The following is a 16,788-nucleotide window of genomic DNA, read 5'->3' on the forward strand; positions in this document are numbered from 1 at the left end:
GTTGAGGATCTTGAAGCAATTGAGGAACCTGCAGTCTTGGAAGGAGTTAAAAGGTAGGTTTATGGTAGAGGCTGGGACCCAGAGCTAAGTCTGTTAGAACATGAAGCATTTTTCCTTAATTATTCTTTTTCTGGAATACTTCTTATCACGCATGCTGAATGATAAATAGGCGATTGGTATCTAGGACACTCTCCCTTGCTGGAAGGGAGCCATCCTGTCTGCCTGGAACTGGCAGCTGGCTGGAGATGCTTGGTCACTGACACAAGCCTATCAGCACATCAAAGGACCTTGTGAGCATCTATTTCCTGCCTTCCTGTTGCAACCTCTTAGGTGATGTCAGAGAAGTGGGGGAAGGGAAAGAAAGGAAGGGAATAAGTCTGGGGCACTTCTGAGGCACTAGTGGGCTTCTCAGTACAAATGCATTTTTCTGATCACAGGACTGCATCTATGTTTTCCTCTCTGGGTGTTTCCAATTTCTAGTGAAGGCTTCATGAAGCACAAAGTATGGACGCATGCCAGCCCATATGCCCAGGTGTTTAGGTTTTCCAGTAGAGGAGACCACATGAGTCAGATACCAGTTATCAGAATATAAGTGGAAACTATTTTCTGTGGGTGACAACTGTGTTACTCATGATGCATTTGTGTACCATAAGTGGGAGGTCATAACCCCAGAATGTTTGCCCCAAGGTTCATTGTTTATTCCATTCCTTAGTCTTACACTGATTGTGCAACATAATTATCAGATTTCTGCTCGCTTCTCCTTACCGTTTTTGATAAAAAGGATTAGTTTAAGAATTTAGGAAGTGCCTTCCTCTGAGTCACAACCCTCTGGTCCCTCAGAACTCTCTAAGGTTCCAGGCAGAAATTTTTCAAGCCCTGCCCTGAGAGACATAGTACTAGATCTGGGATTTTTTGCTTCTAATTAGATTGCATTCTAATCCCTGAGAGTGTTAACTCAGTCTTACCATGCCTAATCATGGGAATCTTGTGACAAAATATATATTTCTCTTTTCAGTGGTTATTTTTCTTTGTATATTGTTGGTCATATACTTGATTTTCATATGCAGTTGATCATACACTTTAACTTTTGGGATTGTTGGCTAGTTTCCTGCATTTATATCTGCCTTTCCTCCAAATATCTCATATCCCCTCCCCTTTTATCGTCACAAAAATTCTGTGAGCTAGGTCAAGCTATTGGCCCAAGTCTACACCCAGCAATATGTATGGCCTTTGAAATCATACTTTGATTTTTTATGACCATGACTCTTTCATAGAAAAAAATGAGGGTCATACTGGTCCACCAGGAAAAAAATCTTGAAAATTCATAGCTGGATAAAGCCTATATTACAACTGACCAAACTGTCAGCAAAAAATTAATGAGAATTCCAAAATTTCTCACTGTTTTGTGATATTTTGTTTGGATCTAATAAAGATATTGCCTATTGTGGATTTTGGAGATGTTTCTTCCTGTTTATCCTATGGTTTCTTAGTAATTTCCAAATCCTCAAAATTCGTGCCAATGAGGACTACTTCAGTACTTTGATGTGAGAATCAGTTATGTGTCATCTAGAACAGGATCACGTATGGTGCATGGGTAGAGCCACCCATGTCAGACATATTTTCTAATCCAGAAAAGCTCAGGCCACCGTCTTAAGAATAACTCCTTTTTAAAAATATATATGTTTATTGAAAATTTTAATATAATAATAACAGACCAAAAGAAAAAAGAAAAAAAAGTGCAAGAAAAGAAAAAGAATAAAGAAAACCAAAGTTAAGAAACATATGGATGACTTCCAACCTTCGTTTCAACAGATAATTACATTCTTATTGTCTCTCCTCCCTCTTAAATATTTTATCCCTTACCCCATCATTTAGTCTTCCTCTTTCTTTCAAATAAATACATGATCAATTCATTTTTTTTCTTCTTTCAGCAAAAAGTCCATATAAGGCTTCCAGTCTTTCAAAAAAGTTTTTGTTGCTTGTTCTCATGACCAAACAGGCCAGTTTCACTCAGCAAATTCTGACATTTTCACAATCCATTCCTCCTCTGTGGAAATTTCATTATTCTTCCATTGTTGTACATACAATAATCTTGCTGCAGTTACCATATACAGTATCAATTTACCATGAGTCTTCTCTAATTCATTATCCATAAGTCCCAATAAGAAGACATTTTAGGAGTAATTCCTTTGAGTTCAGTGATTTCCAGAGGGATAACCGTGTTAGACTTGTGCAGCAAAATCGACAGTTTTTGATACCTGAAAGACTAATGGATTATTATTTCTCCTAGATAAATAATAATAATAAATGCATAAATAAATAAATACTGTGGTAAAGTTACAGTAGAATTTAATTATTTTTGCAACAACAGACTTAGCAGGGGTAAGCTCTGGAATGGAAGTGGTAATGAAGTAGCTTTACACATTTCACTCTTGCTAATTTGTCTTTTCCTTTGGTGATGTTTTTTACGCCTGTCCACCTCAGCTAATCAGGAGATTGTTTAGCTTATGTGGTAATGGTGCGTAAGAGGGGATTGCATTTCCTTTGGGTTTATGTTTTGATCTTACCAGGCCTAGCAATGCGTGGAATTGCGGTTCTTTTTGTTGAGTCTACACCTAACATTAAATGTTTTCTTCTGCATGGTTAATATCGGTGACAAATGTCTTAGGTTCTGCTCTGCAGTTGTTATGTTAGAGCACAGGGCAAATAAAGTTATCTCTTTGCATGCAGAGTTGTAAGCAAAAAAATACAATTTATTAAACATATCAAAATATCATAGAGTAGTCATATTTTTAAAACTAGAATATATTTTATTAACTTGACTGCACTATGGAATCAGAGCCATATTTAGCTGGTAGCATGTTCATTGTCAGAAATATTTCTCATACTTATATTATTATTACCTGAACATATTGAGCGAACAATAATATGCCATATTGGGTACCTGTTTTTAAACATCTATTTAAACTGACAATTATTACTGGATTTTTATCCAGCCTGTACTGAACATTTATGTTCTGAGGCATAACAATATTCAGCAGACCCAGGAACTTTTGTCTGGCTCCACTGTACTCTTAGATGCTATGGATGTGCACCCATGCTCAGTCAGGGATCTAGGATGGTGTTTGTATGTGTGAGGAGACTCCTCCACTAATTTTTTGCAATTTTCACTCAGTGACCTTTTCTGGAGTTATTCCCACAGCTTCCTTCTATCCTCTTCACTGTTGCTTTTATAAAAATTACATCTTTCTCCCTTGGGAGAGGACCCTGTTCACACACCAGCTGGGCCGTTGCTCCAGAGGAATGAGAATTAGGGGTGTGAGAGCTTTTACAGGATCGCACTGGGGAAGGTAACACCTGCTCTCACAGAGAGGGAGGGAAGGACATTTCTATCCCAGGCAGAGCTGCCAGATGGTGATCCTGATTTTAAAAAATTCTGACCACAAGTTGAGAACAAGCAGGGATGATGCAACGACTGCCTTTTGCAACAAGGGAGCTTTTAGAGGAACCATTGATTCTGGGTATACTTTCAGTGAGTATTTTGGGGATTCTGGTACTTCTAAATCCAGAATTCTTATAGTTTCTAATGAAAAGGTATAATTAAGGCTGTAACTTTAAAAACAAAATTGGTGTTAACATTGGCAGGGTAAATTGCATATTGCTAATATGATTACCTCCATGTGAGATGAGCATGGCCCATCCAAAATGGTATTAATTAAATTGGAATTTGATTTACTTAATTCAGTTTATCCTCAGTTGACAACTGTTTCATAGAATTATCTGGGGTCTATAACCTCACTTCAGTTTCCCAGGGTTGTAGATGACTTCACCATGCATTTTTGGGTGAAAGTCTTGCTTCATGTAAGAACATTTTAGGAAGTACAGTATCTTGCATGGATTTCCTCATTCCTGGAATATGGCACTGTACCCAAAAGTTATTTGCTGTGGAAGAAATAAGTTTCTTTGCTTAAATTAATACTAATCCTCTCCTTTCTTGGCATAGGGAATGGGATGGGGTGATAGGCTTTTGTGCCTGCAGTTTTTATTCATAATGCTGATTAGTTTTGAAAGTGATGGTACCATCCACCATTATTAATATTATTTAAATCATATTTCATTGCGTAGCTCATATACAAAAGCCAAATGGAAGAGATTTGGTAATGTAATTCTCAGCTGGTTTCTGTCATGCATAGTGTGTGTGAGAATTTGTGCATTGAAATGTTTCTCATCTGAGCTGTGGTTAGATAGGATGGGTATTTTGGAAAATTAGAGCGGGTTTTGTTGGCAGAAAAAACATTTAAGTTCAGTTCCTCCTTTTCATAATATGCAATGTTGATTTTATGCTAGTCAAAAAGTCCTTCATTCACGCAAGGCAAGATACCGAAAGAATACTGACCTCTGGTTAAAGCTGCCTCAACTTCTCACTGTTTAGGGGAATGACTGTGAAATGCTATGAAGACATCTTCAGAGGCAAGATTGACTGGCACTGGAATGAGACTTTAAGACGTTTTTTACATTTACAGATTACTCTTCCTCTTTATCAGAGCACGTGAACCATACAGTTGCATGTCAGATGTTTAGGGTGTGGGATTGCTGTCTTATTACCACATCAGCTTCCTGTACTGTAGTCCTTTGGGTACATCAGCTGCTCCATCTTAGGTAGCCCCATCAAGCCTTCCAGCATTTTTATGGGGCTGGGCTGGCTTGACTTAGTGTGGACTACATCTTTGGTTTTTCTCTTCACTGTTTGTCTAGGTTCCCCCCCCCCCGCTAAGCTGTGTGCTAAGATCCTATCAATAAGCCTGGAGTCTGGGGACTTGCTGATTACCCTATGCCAGAAATCCCCAATCCTTCTGAACTGCTTGCCAGATAGAGAATTTTGAGACCATACTGTGGGCACAGTCACAAAATGGCTGCCATTTGGGTGTGGCCAGTTACAAAGCATGCAAAGAAAACACTGGACTGGGTTGCAGTCCTTTATAATTTTATTTGCTAAGAGTGCCTCTGAAGTACTGGCAAGGCCTGGAAACATTCTTGGAATAAAGGTTATGCTTGTGGCTAGTCCTTTGCTTGATAACATGCTAGCTTCTCATTTGATTTTTTAAATTAAAAATGCTTATCTCAGGGGAGATATTGAACCTTTTGAGTACCAACAGAGGTGTCTTGGGGAAGTTGGTGCCCAGGCCCTGAGCACTGTCCTAATCAAGTCTCTTGATATAGAGTAGGTTTGTCAAGATTTCTGTGGCTTTCAGACTTCTGTTGCAGATTGATAGTTTTTAGATAGTGGTTCCTGGCATAGATGATAGAAATTCTCTGTTACAAAGCTATTAAGGCACATGAATCTGACAGGGCAGAAAAGTGGAGGAAATGGTAATAATCAATATGCCCACTCAGGTAATAGACAAAGAGCCTTTTGAAGTTCCTCACTGGTGTGTCTTGAAATCACACCTAGGAAATCACATCTTGGAAACTGTCTATTGTCTGTCCTATTTTTATCATATGTGTACTCTACTCTACTCAACATTACTCTATTCTCTTTTGGGTTAAGCAACTTTATGCAGAACTTTAAAAAGAAGTAAAACAGTAAGAGAAAAACAAAATAGCAAACACAAGTAGCTTAAAAATAACAAGAACACAGAAATTAAAGGCATAAGATAAAAAAGAAAAAATAATATAGTAAAATCTAGTTTACACAATACCATTAACTGTACCTGTCCATAAGCTGATCCATATATCACTTTTTGTTTTTAAACTTCTTACCTCTCTTTTTTGAGCATCTCATCAATTAGATCCAACCAGTTTTCTCAGCCTAAACTCATTCGCTCTTCCTTCCTATATTTGTTTTGCAATTCAGTCTTCATGCGCACTGTATGAGGAAACTCCTTTTGTGTTCAGTTCATGTTCATCACTCATTTATTCTCAAATCTTTTTGCTTTATTATGCTCTTAAGTACCCTATTCCCCCTGCATGTCCACTGCATTCAATTTACTTTTATATTCCTTCTGATATACCCAGCTCTCACCCCATATAAAAAAGAAGCAGAAGCATGGTCTTATATACAGCCATTTTTCCTTTCCACAATAGACCACATACTATTTACTACCTTTCTCTCAGCATTCCATCTGCACATCTTAAAATTCTCCATCTGTTTTCTCGTCTTTAGTAAATATTCTTCCACGCTAAACAAATTCAGTTACCTGCTCTAATTTTTCACCACTTATATATAACTTGCCATTGTTCACTCCATCTTCTCTGTCAAACACAACTCCCTTGATCTTTGACACATGAATCTTCAGTGCCATATATTCCATATTGTATCATACTATACAGTAAATCTAACATTTGGTGTACATTATTTTGGTGCTCAGTCAATAGCAGGCCATCATCTACATAATTCATTCGTTCACATCCCCATCCCACCCATCAGTATGTTCACTACAACCATTCCATATGTGTTAATAAACATAAATATATTAATCAAGCAAGAAGACATCATACATCAGTTTCAGTCCCTGCTCAGTGTTCAAACTAATGGAAGTAAAGCACGCATGAGAATAAATAGCAAAGGTTTCATATGTTTTCATGAACGCTTTACTTCCATTATATGCTTTTTTTCCTGTATTCTCACAGCATTAGGACTTCCTTTTCATCATTTTTTTTTCTTGGGCAATAACATGTACAGCACTGGTTTCAATTTCCCTCTTCAACGTATCAGTGCCATGTCCAAATACTGTTAGCAGTTCCGCACTTCAATTTCATCCCAAATAAGTTCATTACTTTTATTTTTAATTTGTTTGGTTCTGCCAGAGGCTCCTTCATACCCACTTTCAAACTTCTGTCCTGTATTCACATCAAAACTGCTTTGCACTTCCTCAGGCTTCTTTTAATTTGAACCAACCTTTGCTCTCTTTTAACATTCTGCAACTATTCTTTTCTCTTTATGTACATATTATACAGTAGCTTTATCTCATCATTTCTGCAGCTATCATTCTCTTATATGTATTGCTTCCTCATCCACAGCCTCTTCCTCCTCATCATTCCTTCAAGCATCCTTTTTCATAGTTCCCATTACATTAGCATAACTCCACACATTTCTTTTCACTTTGTTCCAAGAGTTTCATATCCTCTTTCCTTAATGTCCACTTTCCTTTCATTCTGTTGGAAGGAAGATTAACTTCTGATTTTTGTTCATATAGGATGCAGTCATTTGACTTTCATTCTAGTTTCTTTCATTTCTCTCCTTTTCTTCCTCCTCTTTTTCCCCAAGATTCCCTACTGACACATTGGTCCAACATTCAAAAGCTCTCATCATTCTTGTATCTATCATTAATTATCTCAATCTTTCATAATAAACAAATCATTCATGCTCTTAGATTTATATTCAATCTTTTGACATATATACATATTAATAGACACGCTTATTGAAAACAATCATATTCAAAACAAACAGATCTTTTTCTATGCAGATAACTACCGGACACCATTCTAACTAATTAATAGCACAATAGTTTTTCCCCAGGATCACATTCATTTAAAATGTTCACAATTTTTTCCAATTCATCCCTACTTCATCCATTATCATAATTTACTAAAGCATAACATGCAGTAATCACCAACCTATGGAGACATTCTATCAAACCCTCTTATAACAATTTGGAGAGCATTAATTCTTTCTGACCTAAATTTTAGCCCTTTCATTCATAATTTAACCAACCTGTTCACTTCCCTGCATATATTCCACAACTCTACTCCACAAGATCAGATTATTTCCTTAAATTTCAAGGCCTTACAACTCCTTGACAACGCTGGGTGGCTTATAAATAAAAAAGAAAACAATACATATAAAAAGAAGAACACCATTGATCAGAAGAATGAATACCCAAACTTAAATTAAACGAAACTAAGCCTAACTGGAAGGGGCTACACAACCACCTTAATCCAACACCTGAGAGAACAACCAGATTTTGAGTAATTTACAAAATGTCATAAGGGTGGGAGTTGCACAAATCTTTGAGGGGATCTCATTTGAGAAGGCAGGTGCTTCAAATCAGTAGGCACACCTCCTGGGTCCTGCAAGATGACATTATTTAATAAAGGGGACTTGGAATGCACTCACCTTGCTTGATCCCACTGAATGGGCAGAAACAAGTGGAGATTATCTTCATTTGCATCTATTGTATCCTTCCCCTTTTCCTTAGTTTCATAGACACATTTTTTCTTTCTTTCTTCCATTTTATTCATTAATTCATGCTCTTTACCATTTATCCTCTTACTTTCCAAGTTTCAGTCTTCCATATGCCATGATCATCACCAGATGGTCCATAGATATTGACTTCTATCACCTATCATAGCTTTAGTCAGCAAAGGCTTTCAGATAATTCTTTTCAGTAAAATAGAGAAAGTGTAAACTAGGTCACCAATCTTATCTCTGCCACTTGCATCATATTCTGCTCAGTAAGGGCATTACAAGTCAATTTTGGCACATGAAGCACACTTTTGTCCCACACTATTATATGCAAGCTAGGTTCTGTAGTATAGAGATTATTTTGCAACAGTAATCAACATGCTGTTGCCCATGTCCTACAAACTAGGAGATATCCTCCCACATATTCAGGATGCACTCTGGGTTTATAAAGAGAAAATGTTGGATAAATATGGCAATTTAACTGTGATTTAAAATGTGAGAGAATATATGACAAAGACCATTAAGAAAAATCAGTGCAATGAGCACTAGATTAAAGAAGAATTATGTATATATTCCCTTTCTCCTTTTGCTGGTATGCCCCATTCTTAGCTTTAGTGCCAGGTCTAGCTCTCTGCTGCTCCCTGGAGGGAAGCACAGGATGTTGTGTTAGTACAACAAAATGCAACAAAAAGCAACAGCATTCATATGTTGCACTAAATCATAATGTGTAATTTGCTTAGTTTCAGTTCAGTGTGTTGTGCAAATTCAGTCACTTTGATTTGTCATCCTGACTTATGGTTTGGTGGGTGGGGTGAGCCAAGCCAGTTGTGGCTCACTGTATAAACCATGTTTAATCAAACCATAGCTTAATGCAGTGTGTGAGCCCAGTCACTGAGGTATTGGAAAAATCTCTCCTTCCCCAATACCACTGAACCTCAAAACTGCAAAAAGACACATCCTCTCAAGTTGTCCAGGTACGGGAAAAAGAAGTATCCTAACTCTAGCACGTAAGAAATAAACTTTTCCTATAGTTGTACCAATACCAAATGATGAACAGATAGAGCAAGTCTTCTTTTCTCCACCTAGAGTCAGGTATACTATTAGGTGCAATAAAACAGATACTTCAGAGATGGATAGTTTGATTTAGTATATTACGTGAACCCAGTTGAAATTTTATCAGGTTCAGCTTGAGTTGCAACCCTGAATAACTCCTTCTTGTGTCCAAATGTGAGGAGTAAAGGAGTCGTGTCTTCCTTGATATTGTAGTGGTGTTAGAATTTCTACCCTTCCTAGTCTTTCTTGCCAATGAGAATGAGTTTCTGTCTATTGAAAGCTTGTTTTCCATTGTTAATGGCTCATAGTACAAGGACTAAGTTTCTTCCTTGGCAGTGAGCCCCGAGAGCAAGTTCCAACATGCTGTGTCCATGGCAAACACTGTTTATCTCTTCTTCTGCTCAGTACAATGTAATCAGGTTCTCTTTCCTAAAGGTGGGCACTGTTTCTGGAGGTGGTAAGTTCTGAACTTCAGAGAATAAGGTGGAAGTTAAGACACATGTAAGTGTATTTTTCATACAGAGACAAGGGTCAGAGGATGGCATCTTATTAAGTACCCCTCAAAAAGCTTTCCTTTATGTCTCAGTGTGTATTGCAGTTGTGTGTTCCAGCTTGTAGATTACAATGTGTAGAGAAGTAGCCAGGTTAACTTATTGCTGTAAAAATTAAAGTTGTGGCATTTTGAGAATTGATGTATTTATATGAGTGTAGCCTTTATAGGATAAAGACCACTTCATCAGATGTATGCAATACTGAACCCAGTTGTACGTATGTGGTGTGTATGGAGAGTAGTGGGAAGTTTGCAAAGTTTGGTATAGAAAAAAATATGTAGCAGTGACTTTCACAAACAACACTTTCTGGATTTTTGCCACTTGACAAAATATATTTCCCTTTTCTGGATAATGTTTCATCCATCTAGTTTATGAAAACTTATCCAGTACTGTATGTACATTGATTAATTTTTAAAGAGGCATAAGATTCTCTGCTATTTTGTTTTGAGGAGGGTTTTTTTGGTGGGGGGGTTGATCTGTCCCAAGATGCAATTATTCAAGAGAAAGATTTTCCCAATAGGTTTCTGTAGCTATGCAATAAGCTTTGCCCAGTGATTTTTTTTCTCAACAATTTTCCTTTCTCAGGTTACCTATGGCACCTGTGGAAGCTCTGTATACCATTCTTCAAGATGAGATCCAGTCCTTTGAGAAGCACATAAGATGTTGCCAGCAGGCTTTTGACATTCACACTCTTTACAATGTGTTGTTGCTGCTGCTCCATGAAGATGATGGTGTAGTAGAGATTCACAGCCTTGAGCAGCTGGAAAAGCTTGTGAAGTCCAAGAAATGTAACAGACAGGATATTGTGAGAATTACAGTTAGTGGTGATAAATCTGACATTGCCAACTACATTTCTTGGTTTGTCTCTTATGTGAGCTATCTAGGTTCTTTGAAAGAGGAGTTTGATGCCAAAGTTGTGTTTCCTTTGTGTGAGAACCTTTATGTTAATGATGACTCACTGGACAGATTGCTTTCAGGATTCATGAAAGGACGCAGGCCTCATGCCACAGTGTCGATAGCACATACGGCCAGGCAGTTGTTTGCCCTCAGAAGGAAATGGGCCTTGCTCCTGAAAAAGGGCTTGATCTGTGAGCAAGCCTTCCATACCCAGAGCCTCCTTGATCTGCAGGGCTTTGCTTATATCCAACCCTTTGTGAAGATCATGAGGCTAGTCCCAGATCTTTTTCACAAGAGCTTAGCAGCTGCTGAGCTTGCTACGCAGTGGGTGAAATACCATGCCAGCAGGCATAGCTCCCACCAAGAACACTCACATCCCATCCTAATCCGGAGGTGCAATGGCACAAGAGTGATGGAAGGCAGTTTGGACCATCACTGGTATGGTGCATCCTTTTGCCAGTCTGAACTACCTCTAAACCATCATGACTATATGAAGACCTGGCTACCACCTAAAGCCAACAACAACAACGATAATAGGGACATGTATAAGACAACAATTATCCAGAAAAGGAATCAGCTGCAGGAGACCTATGGGGAGCTCTTGTCCCTGCTCTGGCGGGAGGAACGTTCTTGGACACTGGAAGGAGAGATTCAGGAGGTAAACCAGAGGATTTCAGATCTGCATGTGCAGCAAGAGGCCAAGGAAAATGAACTAGAAGCCCTTGAGCAACAACTAAAGAAAGGCAATTGGAATGTATCTAGTGCACAGTACCAAAGAGACCTCTGTGAGCTGAATGCCTTACGGAGGCAGCTTAGGCTGGAGGAATACCGCAAGAGCATCTTGCAGGGAGATTGGCTACTGGAGTTGGAGGTCAGGCCAGTCCTTATACGACCAATTTATACAGTAAGAGTCTAGGTTAATAAGCTGTGGAAACTCAAGGATGGTCACAGTTCTGCCAGCTCTGGAACAAGATACACACCTTCCATTAGCTGTGGGGAACTGGGTCCTGAATAAATTCAAAGGGCAGTGTACTACATTGGGGGATATAGAGGCCTTCTCATAATGTATTAGTGATCTTGTGTCAAAGAATGAAGAAAATGAGTCCCTTTTGTTAGGTGAGGCTGTTAGGCAAAAGGGGCTATTCTGAATTACTTAATTCTGCTAGACTTGCAGAAAATACCATGTGAAAGATTCATGTCATTTTTGTTTGCCTTCCAGCTGCAGGAACGCTGCCAGAAGCTTATGAGGGTGTTGCAAGCCAAAGAAGAGATTCAACATGATCTCCAGCCAGCTGATAGAATTGATTCACACTCTTCCTGCAACTCAGTGGGTCTGAACATATTGAGTTCTTGTTCTTGAGAAGGAAGAGAGCTCTAGCCTACAGTGATATTGTTAATATACACTTGGTTTCAGGGGCAATGCCCCATCTGGCTTTCCCTCATCTTTATTCCACATAATATATCACCTCAGTCCTAGCTTCATAAGCTGTATTGTAATGTGTTCTACTAAGGGCTGCCATTGATGATTGTCTGGAAGCTGCAGCTGATGCAGACTTAGCAATACATCCCTTATCAGGGATGTAGATAATGTTGCTAAACTACAACTTTAAGGAGTTCTGTCAATAAGAGTAATGGTGAAAAATGCTGGGAATTATAATTAAAAAACAACTAGGAAAACCTTACTTTATCATCCCTGATAAAATAATTTATGTGCTTATAGTAATTCATTGTTGATATTCTTGATACTTTGGAATAGGGCAACTATATACAGTATATAACTACTGACTAAAATATTTTACTGTGGTATCTTGCTTGTTGGAAAGTGAACCCAGATAATGAGAGTCTTTCTCGTGTCCTGGAAAGAACTAGCCTGCTGCTTGGAACAGAAGTCCTTCCTGGACTTATGGAGGTGAATATGTGTAGCTCAGGGTTGAACTGTGGAGTCCTTGGGGTTCTCTGAGCTTGGTTCTTTTCCTGTAAATGTTTCATTACCCGGCTAGGTAACACCTTCAGTGCTGGAATGGGATGGGGTTTGCTCTCTGTTTATATACTCTTGCATGCCCTGCCAGTGTTGGTGGGGGGGGGGAGGGTTTGTTTTGTTCCTCTGGTAGTTCCTTGATTAGGGTATTGTTTGCTATTTGCTTGTGTGCCTAGCTGTAACCTCTGCTTATCTTGGTGATAATTGCTGGTGAGGAGCTGTTCTGATCTTTTGTCTCTTTTGAATAGTGTGTAGATGCTGTTTATCTCTATGTGTCTGTTAATTGCTGCCTTGTCTGAATACCAAGCTTCCAAGAATTCCCTTGCATTTTTGGATTTTGCTTGGTCTAAAATGCTGACAGTTTCCCAGTTAAAATTCCTGGTCTTGTTCTCTAGTTCTGTTTCAGCTACTTCAGCTGGGACATAATTCAGATTTTCAAACAGTTTGTGTGGTACAGAATGGCTGCATGATTGTAAGACATTCTGTTAAATCAAAGATGTATAATTGGGATGCTTTGCTGTGGTTAGACAAGTCATTTTTTCTACTGGAATGCTACATTTATCAAGGGGACATTCTTCATGGTTTGGGGGCATTCTGTATGCTCAGTTTGCAAAACTGGTCTTGCAGCTGAAATGACCACTTCCTTGGTAACAAGGAAGTATTTTCCCAGGACAGAATTTCATCCACCAAAAGGCTTTTTGGTCAAGCAGAGGAAAGGAAAACAGGAACCAAAAGCTGTGTGCTGAAGATAACTAAATCTCAAACAAGAAGTAGTCGCTGGCATTGATGAAATCAGTGATGACTTAAAGTCATGGCAGTCAAAAAATTCCTGAGCTAGCTGAAGCAGAGACACACATTGCTGACAAAGTTCAACCCTTTGTCGGGGTATTTTAGATCTGTAGCCCTGGGGTGTTCTAGGATTTACTCCTGCATCTGGAATGGCAAGAAATACTCCTCACTTGTCTTACTTGAGAAGGTTGCCACTGCTTCCAATCCGTTGAACCTCACTGTCATAATAAATGCAAGCTGTTGGTGCACCTTGCAGGAATGTGATCCTGTAAGTTCCTAGCTCAAGGGTGGGCAACTCAGGGGCTGCGTACTCTCTTGTAGCACTCCAGAGTTTGCATTCCTCAGATCCTTGAGTCAGTAGAAAAATATGTTGACATAAATGGTATTACCCCCATAGCCAGGTTTATGGATTTAATGCAGGACAGTTTCAGGCAGTGATTGGGGGATTCCTTGACTTCTTTACACCCTCTACCCAGCATTACCCACTTAGTAAGCAGGAAATCTACCTCCCCTTCCCTGCTCACCATACAGCGAGGTGGGGTGGGGTTGGCAGGATTTTGAGTAGGTGCCCAAGATGAAGGGTTTAGTTACCTTTCATTATCCAAGCAAGCACAGGCCTGTTGAGGGTTTGACATGGAATGCTAGTTTCCCCAAAGATCAGTATTCCCATGTTCAAAAATATTCTGGTCAGTAAGGTGGAGGAGAGTGTGGGGTGGAGCAAGAGTATCCTTATGGTCAAATTTCCTCCCATTTCATTCCAACCCGCTCCTGTATTCCACTGACTAGTCAGCTGGGGTTGTTTGCTTGTTTGTTTGGACACAGGAATGCCTTTCCTTTAGATAATCAATATTCCTGTGGCCCCAGATATCCCAGCAGACAGATGGGGGAGATTATAGGATGGAGTAGGAGCAGGCCCAAAGGCCTATCAATAGGGTTCCTTCCCACATCATCCTGCACCCTGCCTAGGTCCCATAGACCTGTCAGATGGGAGATTTTGTTTTTGAAAATTGATAGACTAGTGTTCAGGGCAAGCCCAAGGAGAAAGCGGAAACAGACTGAAGTCTTGTTGATTTTATCCTGCTGCCTTATATTCCAAACCTGTTTCAGTTTGGTATATCAACAACATCAGAGAAATTGGAGATTGAGATGATAAAGACTTTTGATCCGGGGTTAGAAGGATATTTTTTTTTCAGATTGGACTAGACTGAGTTGGGGGGCATTCCCCTGGGTGTGAAATGGGGTGGGTGGGCAGTGGTATCCTCTCAGGTCATTCTAGTCTATAGTTGATGTTGACAGTATGGTTTTTATACTATTTAGTCCTGGTGAGAGCAGGTTCAGAAGTGGGTGTGGTGTGGATGTTTTGATATTTATGATGGGAAGGGCAGAGGGTTTCTCTGGATCTGAAATACCACTGAGAGTGTGAGCTAAGGATTCTGATATGCTATCTGGACTGGGAGTGTTTGGTTTACATCTGGGAGTTAGATGGGATCCTTGCACCTGGGGGAGAGATGGTGATTGGAGATATGGTGGGAGACAGGGGTGGGCCACTCTCAGGAAGTCTTGCTCACTTCTGCTTCATTGACTATGCAAAAGCCTTTGATTGTGTGGATCACAACAAACTGTGGCAAATTCTTAAAGAGATGGGAGTACCAGACCACCTTACCTGTCTCCTGAGAAATCTGTATGCAGGCCAAGAAGCAACAGTTAGAATCGGTCATGGAACAACCGATTGGTTCAAAATAGGGAAAGGTGTACGACAAGGCTGTATACTGTCACCCTGCTTATTTAACCTATATGCAGAGTACATCATGAGAAATGCCAGGCTGGAAGAATCACAAGCCGGAATCAAGATTGCAGGGAGAATCATCAACAACCTCAGATATGCGGACGATACCACCCTAATGGCAGAAAGTGAAGAAGAACTAAAGAGCCTCTTGATGAGGGTGAAAGAGGAGAGTGCAAAAGCTGGCTTGAACCTCAACATTAAAAAAACTAAGATCATGGCATCTGGACCCATCAATTCCTGGCAAATAGAAGGGGTAGAAATGGAAGCAGTAACAGACTTCATTTATTTGGGCTCCAAGATCACCGCAGACGGAGACTGCAGCCATGAAATTAAAAGACACTTGCTCCTTGGGAGGAAAGCTATGGCAAGCCTAGATAGCATATTAAAAAGCAGAGACGTCACCTTGCCGACAAAGATCCGCATAGTCAAAGCTATGGTTTTTCCAGTAGTAATGTATGGCTGTGAGAGCTGGACCATATAAAAGGCCGAGCGCCGAAGAATTGATGCCTTTGAACTGTGGTGCTGGAGAAGTCTCTTGAGAGTCCCCTGGACTGCTAGGAGGTCAAACCAGTCAATCTTAAAGGAAATCAACCCTGATTGCTCATTGGAAGGATCGATAATGAAGCTCAAGCTCAGATATTTTGGTCACCTAATGCGAAGAGAGATCTCTTTGGAGAAGACCCTGATGCTGGGAAACATTGAAGGCAAAAGGAGAAGAGGACGGCAGAGGATGAGATGGTTAGATAGCATCACTGAAGCAATGAGCATGAAACTGAGCACACTCAGGGAGGCAGTGAAGGACAGGAAGGCCTGGCGCAATATGGTTCATGGGGTCACGAAGAGTCGGACACGACTTAACGACTAAACAACAACAACAGCCTGTAATAAGGCAGTCTTATCCATGATCTTATCAAGGATGTGAGGGCTGATTTGGTGTGTATACCCAAGACCTGGATGGGCATGGAGAATGTATATTCCCCTATCAAAAGATGTGCCCACTTGGGTTTGGAATGTGGCATCAGCTGTGACCCCAGGGCAGAGGCAAAGGCAGGGGCGGGGAGTAGCTATTGTCACCTGGAAGACTCTTGCAGCTTTCAGAGGTGCTGCTCCACAGATAACCAGATTATAAGACAGGTTTGTTTGTGAAATTGGACTCTAGGAAACAAATGGGATGGCTCCTACCATTCTGGTCCCCTACTTCCTAACAGCTTTCCTGTTGAGGTGCTTAATGTCATGGCAGGGTTGTCAGTGACATTTCCCAGGCTTATGGTATCGTGAAATATCAGCCTGCCTTCCCTAGCAGCTTGGAAGTTCATGGCCACCATAGCAGCTATAGACCTGACCCAAGTCCTTGAGGGCCTAGTGCACAATGGTGTGTGGTTGTGGTTGTGTGCGTGCGTGTATGTGTGTAACACATTTGTCTCAGGGCAGTGGCAACATGGTCTGTAGTTGGGGATGTTATTTGTTCTTTGTCATGGACGGATCACCTTTTGATTACTCTAGAGTTTTCTGTATTTGTCAGCTCAACTAGGTAGACCAGACCAGAAAA

The 16,788-nt window shown here is 40.1% G+C and overlaps 1 protein-coding gene across 3 annotated transcripts; it reads left to right on the forward strand.

The window, feature by feature from the left end:
* The first annotated feature begins 1,648 nt into the window (after positions 1-1,648).
* On the forward strand, positions 1,649-12,368 carry LOC112541906 (uncharacterized). 3 transcript variants are annotated; one of them, XM_025173310.2, is made up of 3 exons: positions 1,649-9,695; positions 10,375-11,344; positions 11,906-12,368. In XM_025173310.2, the coding sequence occupies exons 1-3, from the start codon at positions 9,610-9,612 to the stop codon at positions 12,044-12,046; spliced, it is 1,197 nt and encodes a 398-aa protein (XP_025029078.1). In that variant the 5' UTR covers positions 1,649-9,609; the 3' UTR covers positions 12,047-12,368. The 3 variants fall into 3 exon arrangements, with proteins under 3 accessions (XP_025029078.1, XP_088002456.1, XP_088002455.1); XM_088146330.1 differs by having other exon boundaries at positions 1,649-9,739; positions 10,375-12,368; XM_088146329.1 differs by having other exon boundaries at positions 10,375-12,368.
* Positions 12,369-16,788: the final 4,420 nt, after the last annotated feature.

The sequence above is a fragment of the Python bivittatus genome, unplaced genomic scaffold, assembly GCF_059951505.1.
Source record: "Python bivittatus isolate LINGU-HERP-01145 unplaced genomic scaffold, Pbiv_v1 ctg000480_np1212, whole genome shotgun sequence".
NCBI lineage: Eukaryota > Metazoa > Chordata > Lepidosauria > Squamata > Pythonidae > Python > Python bivittatus.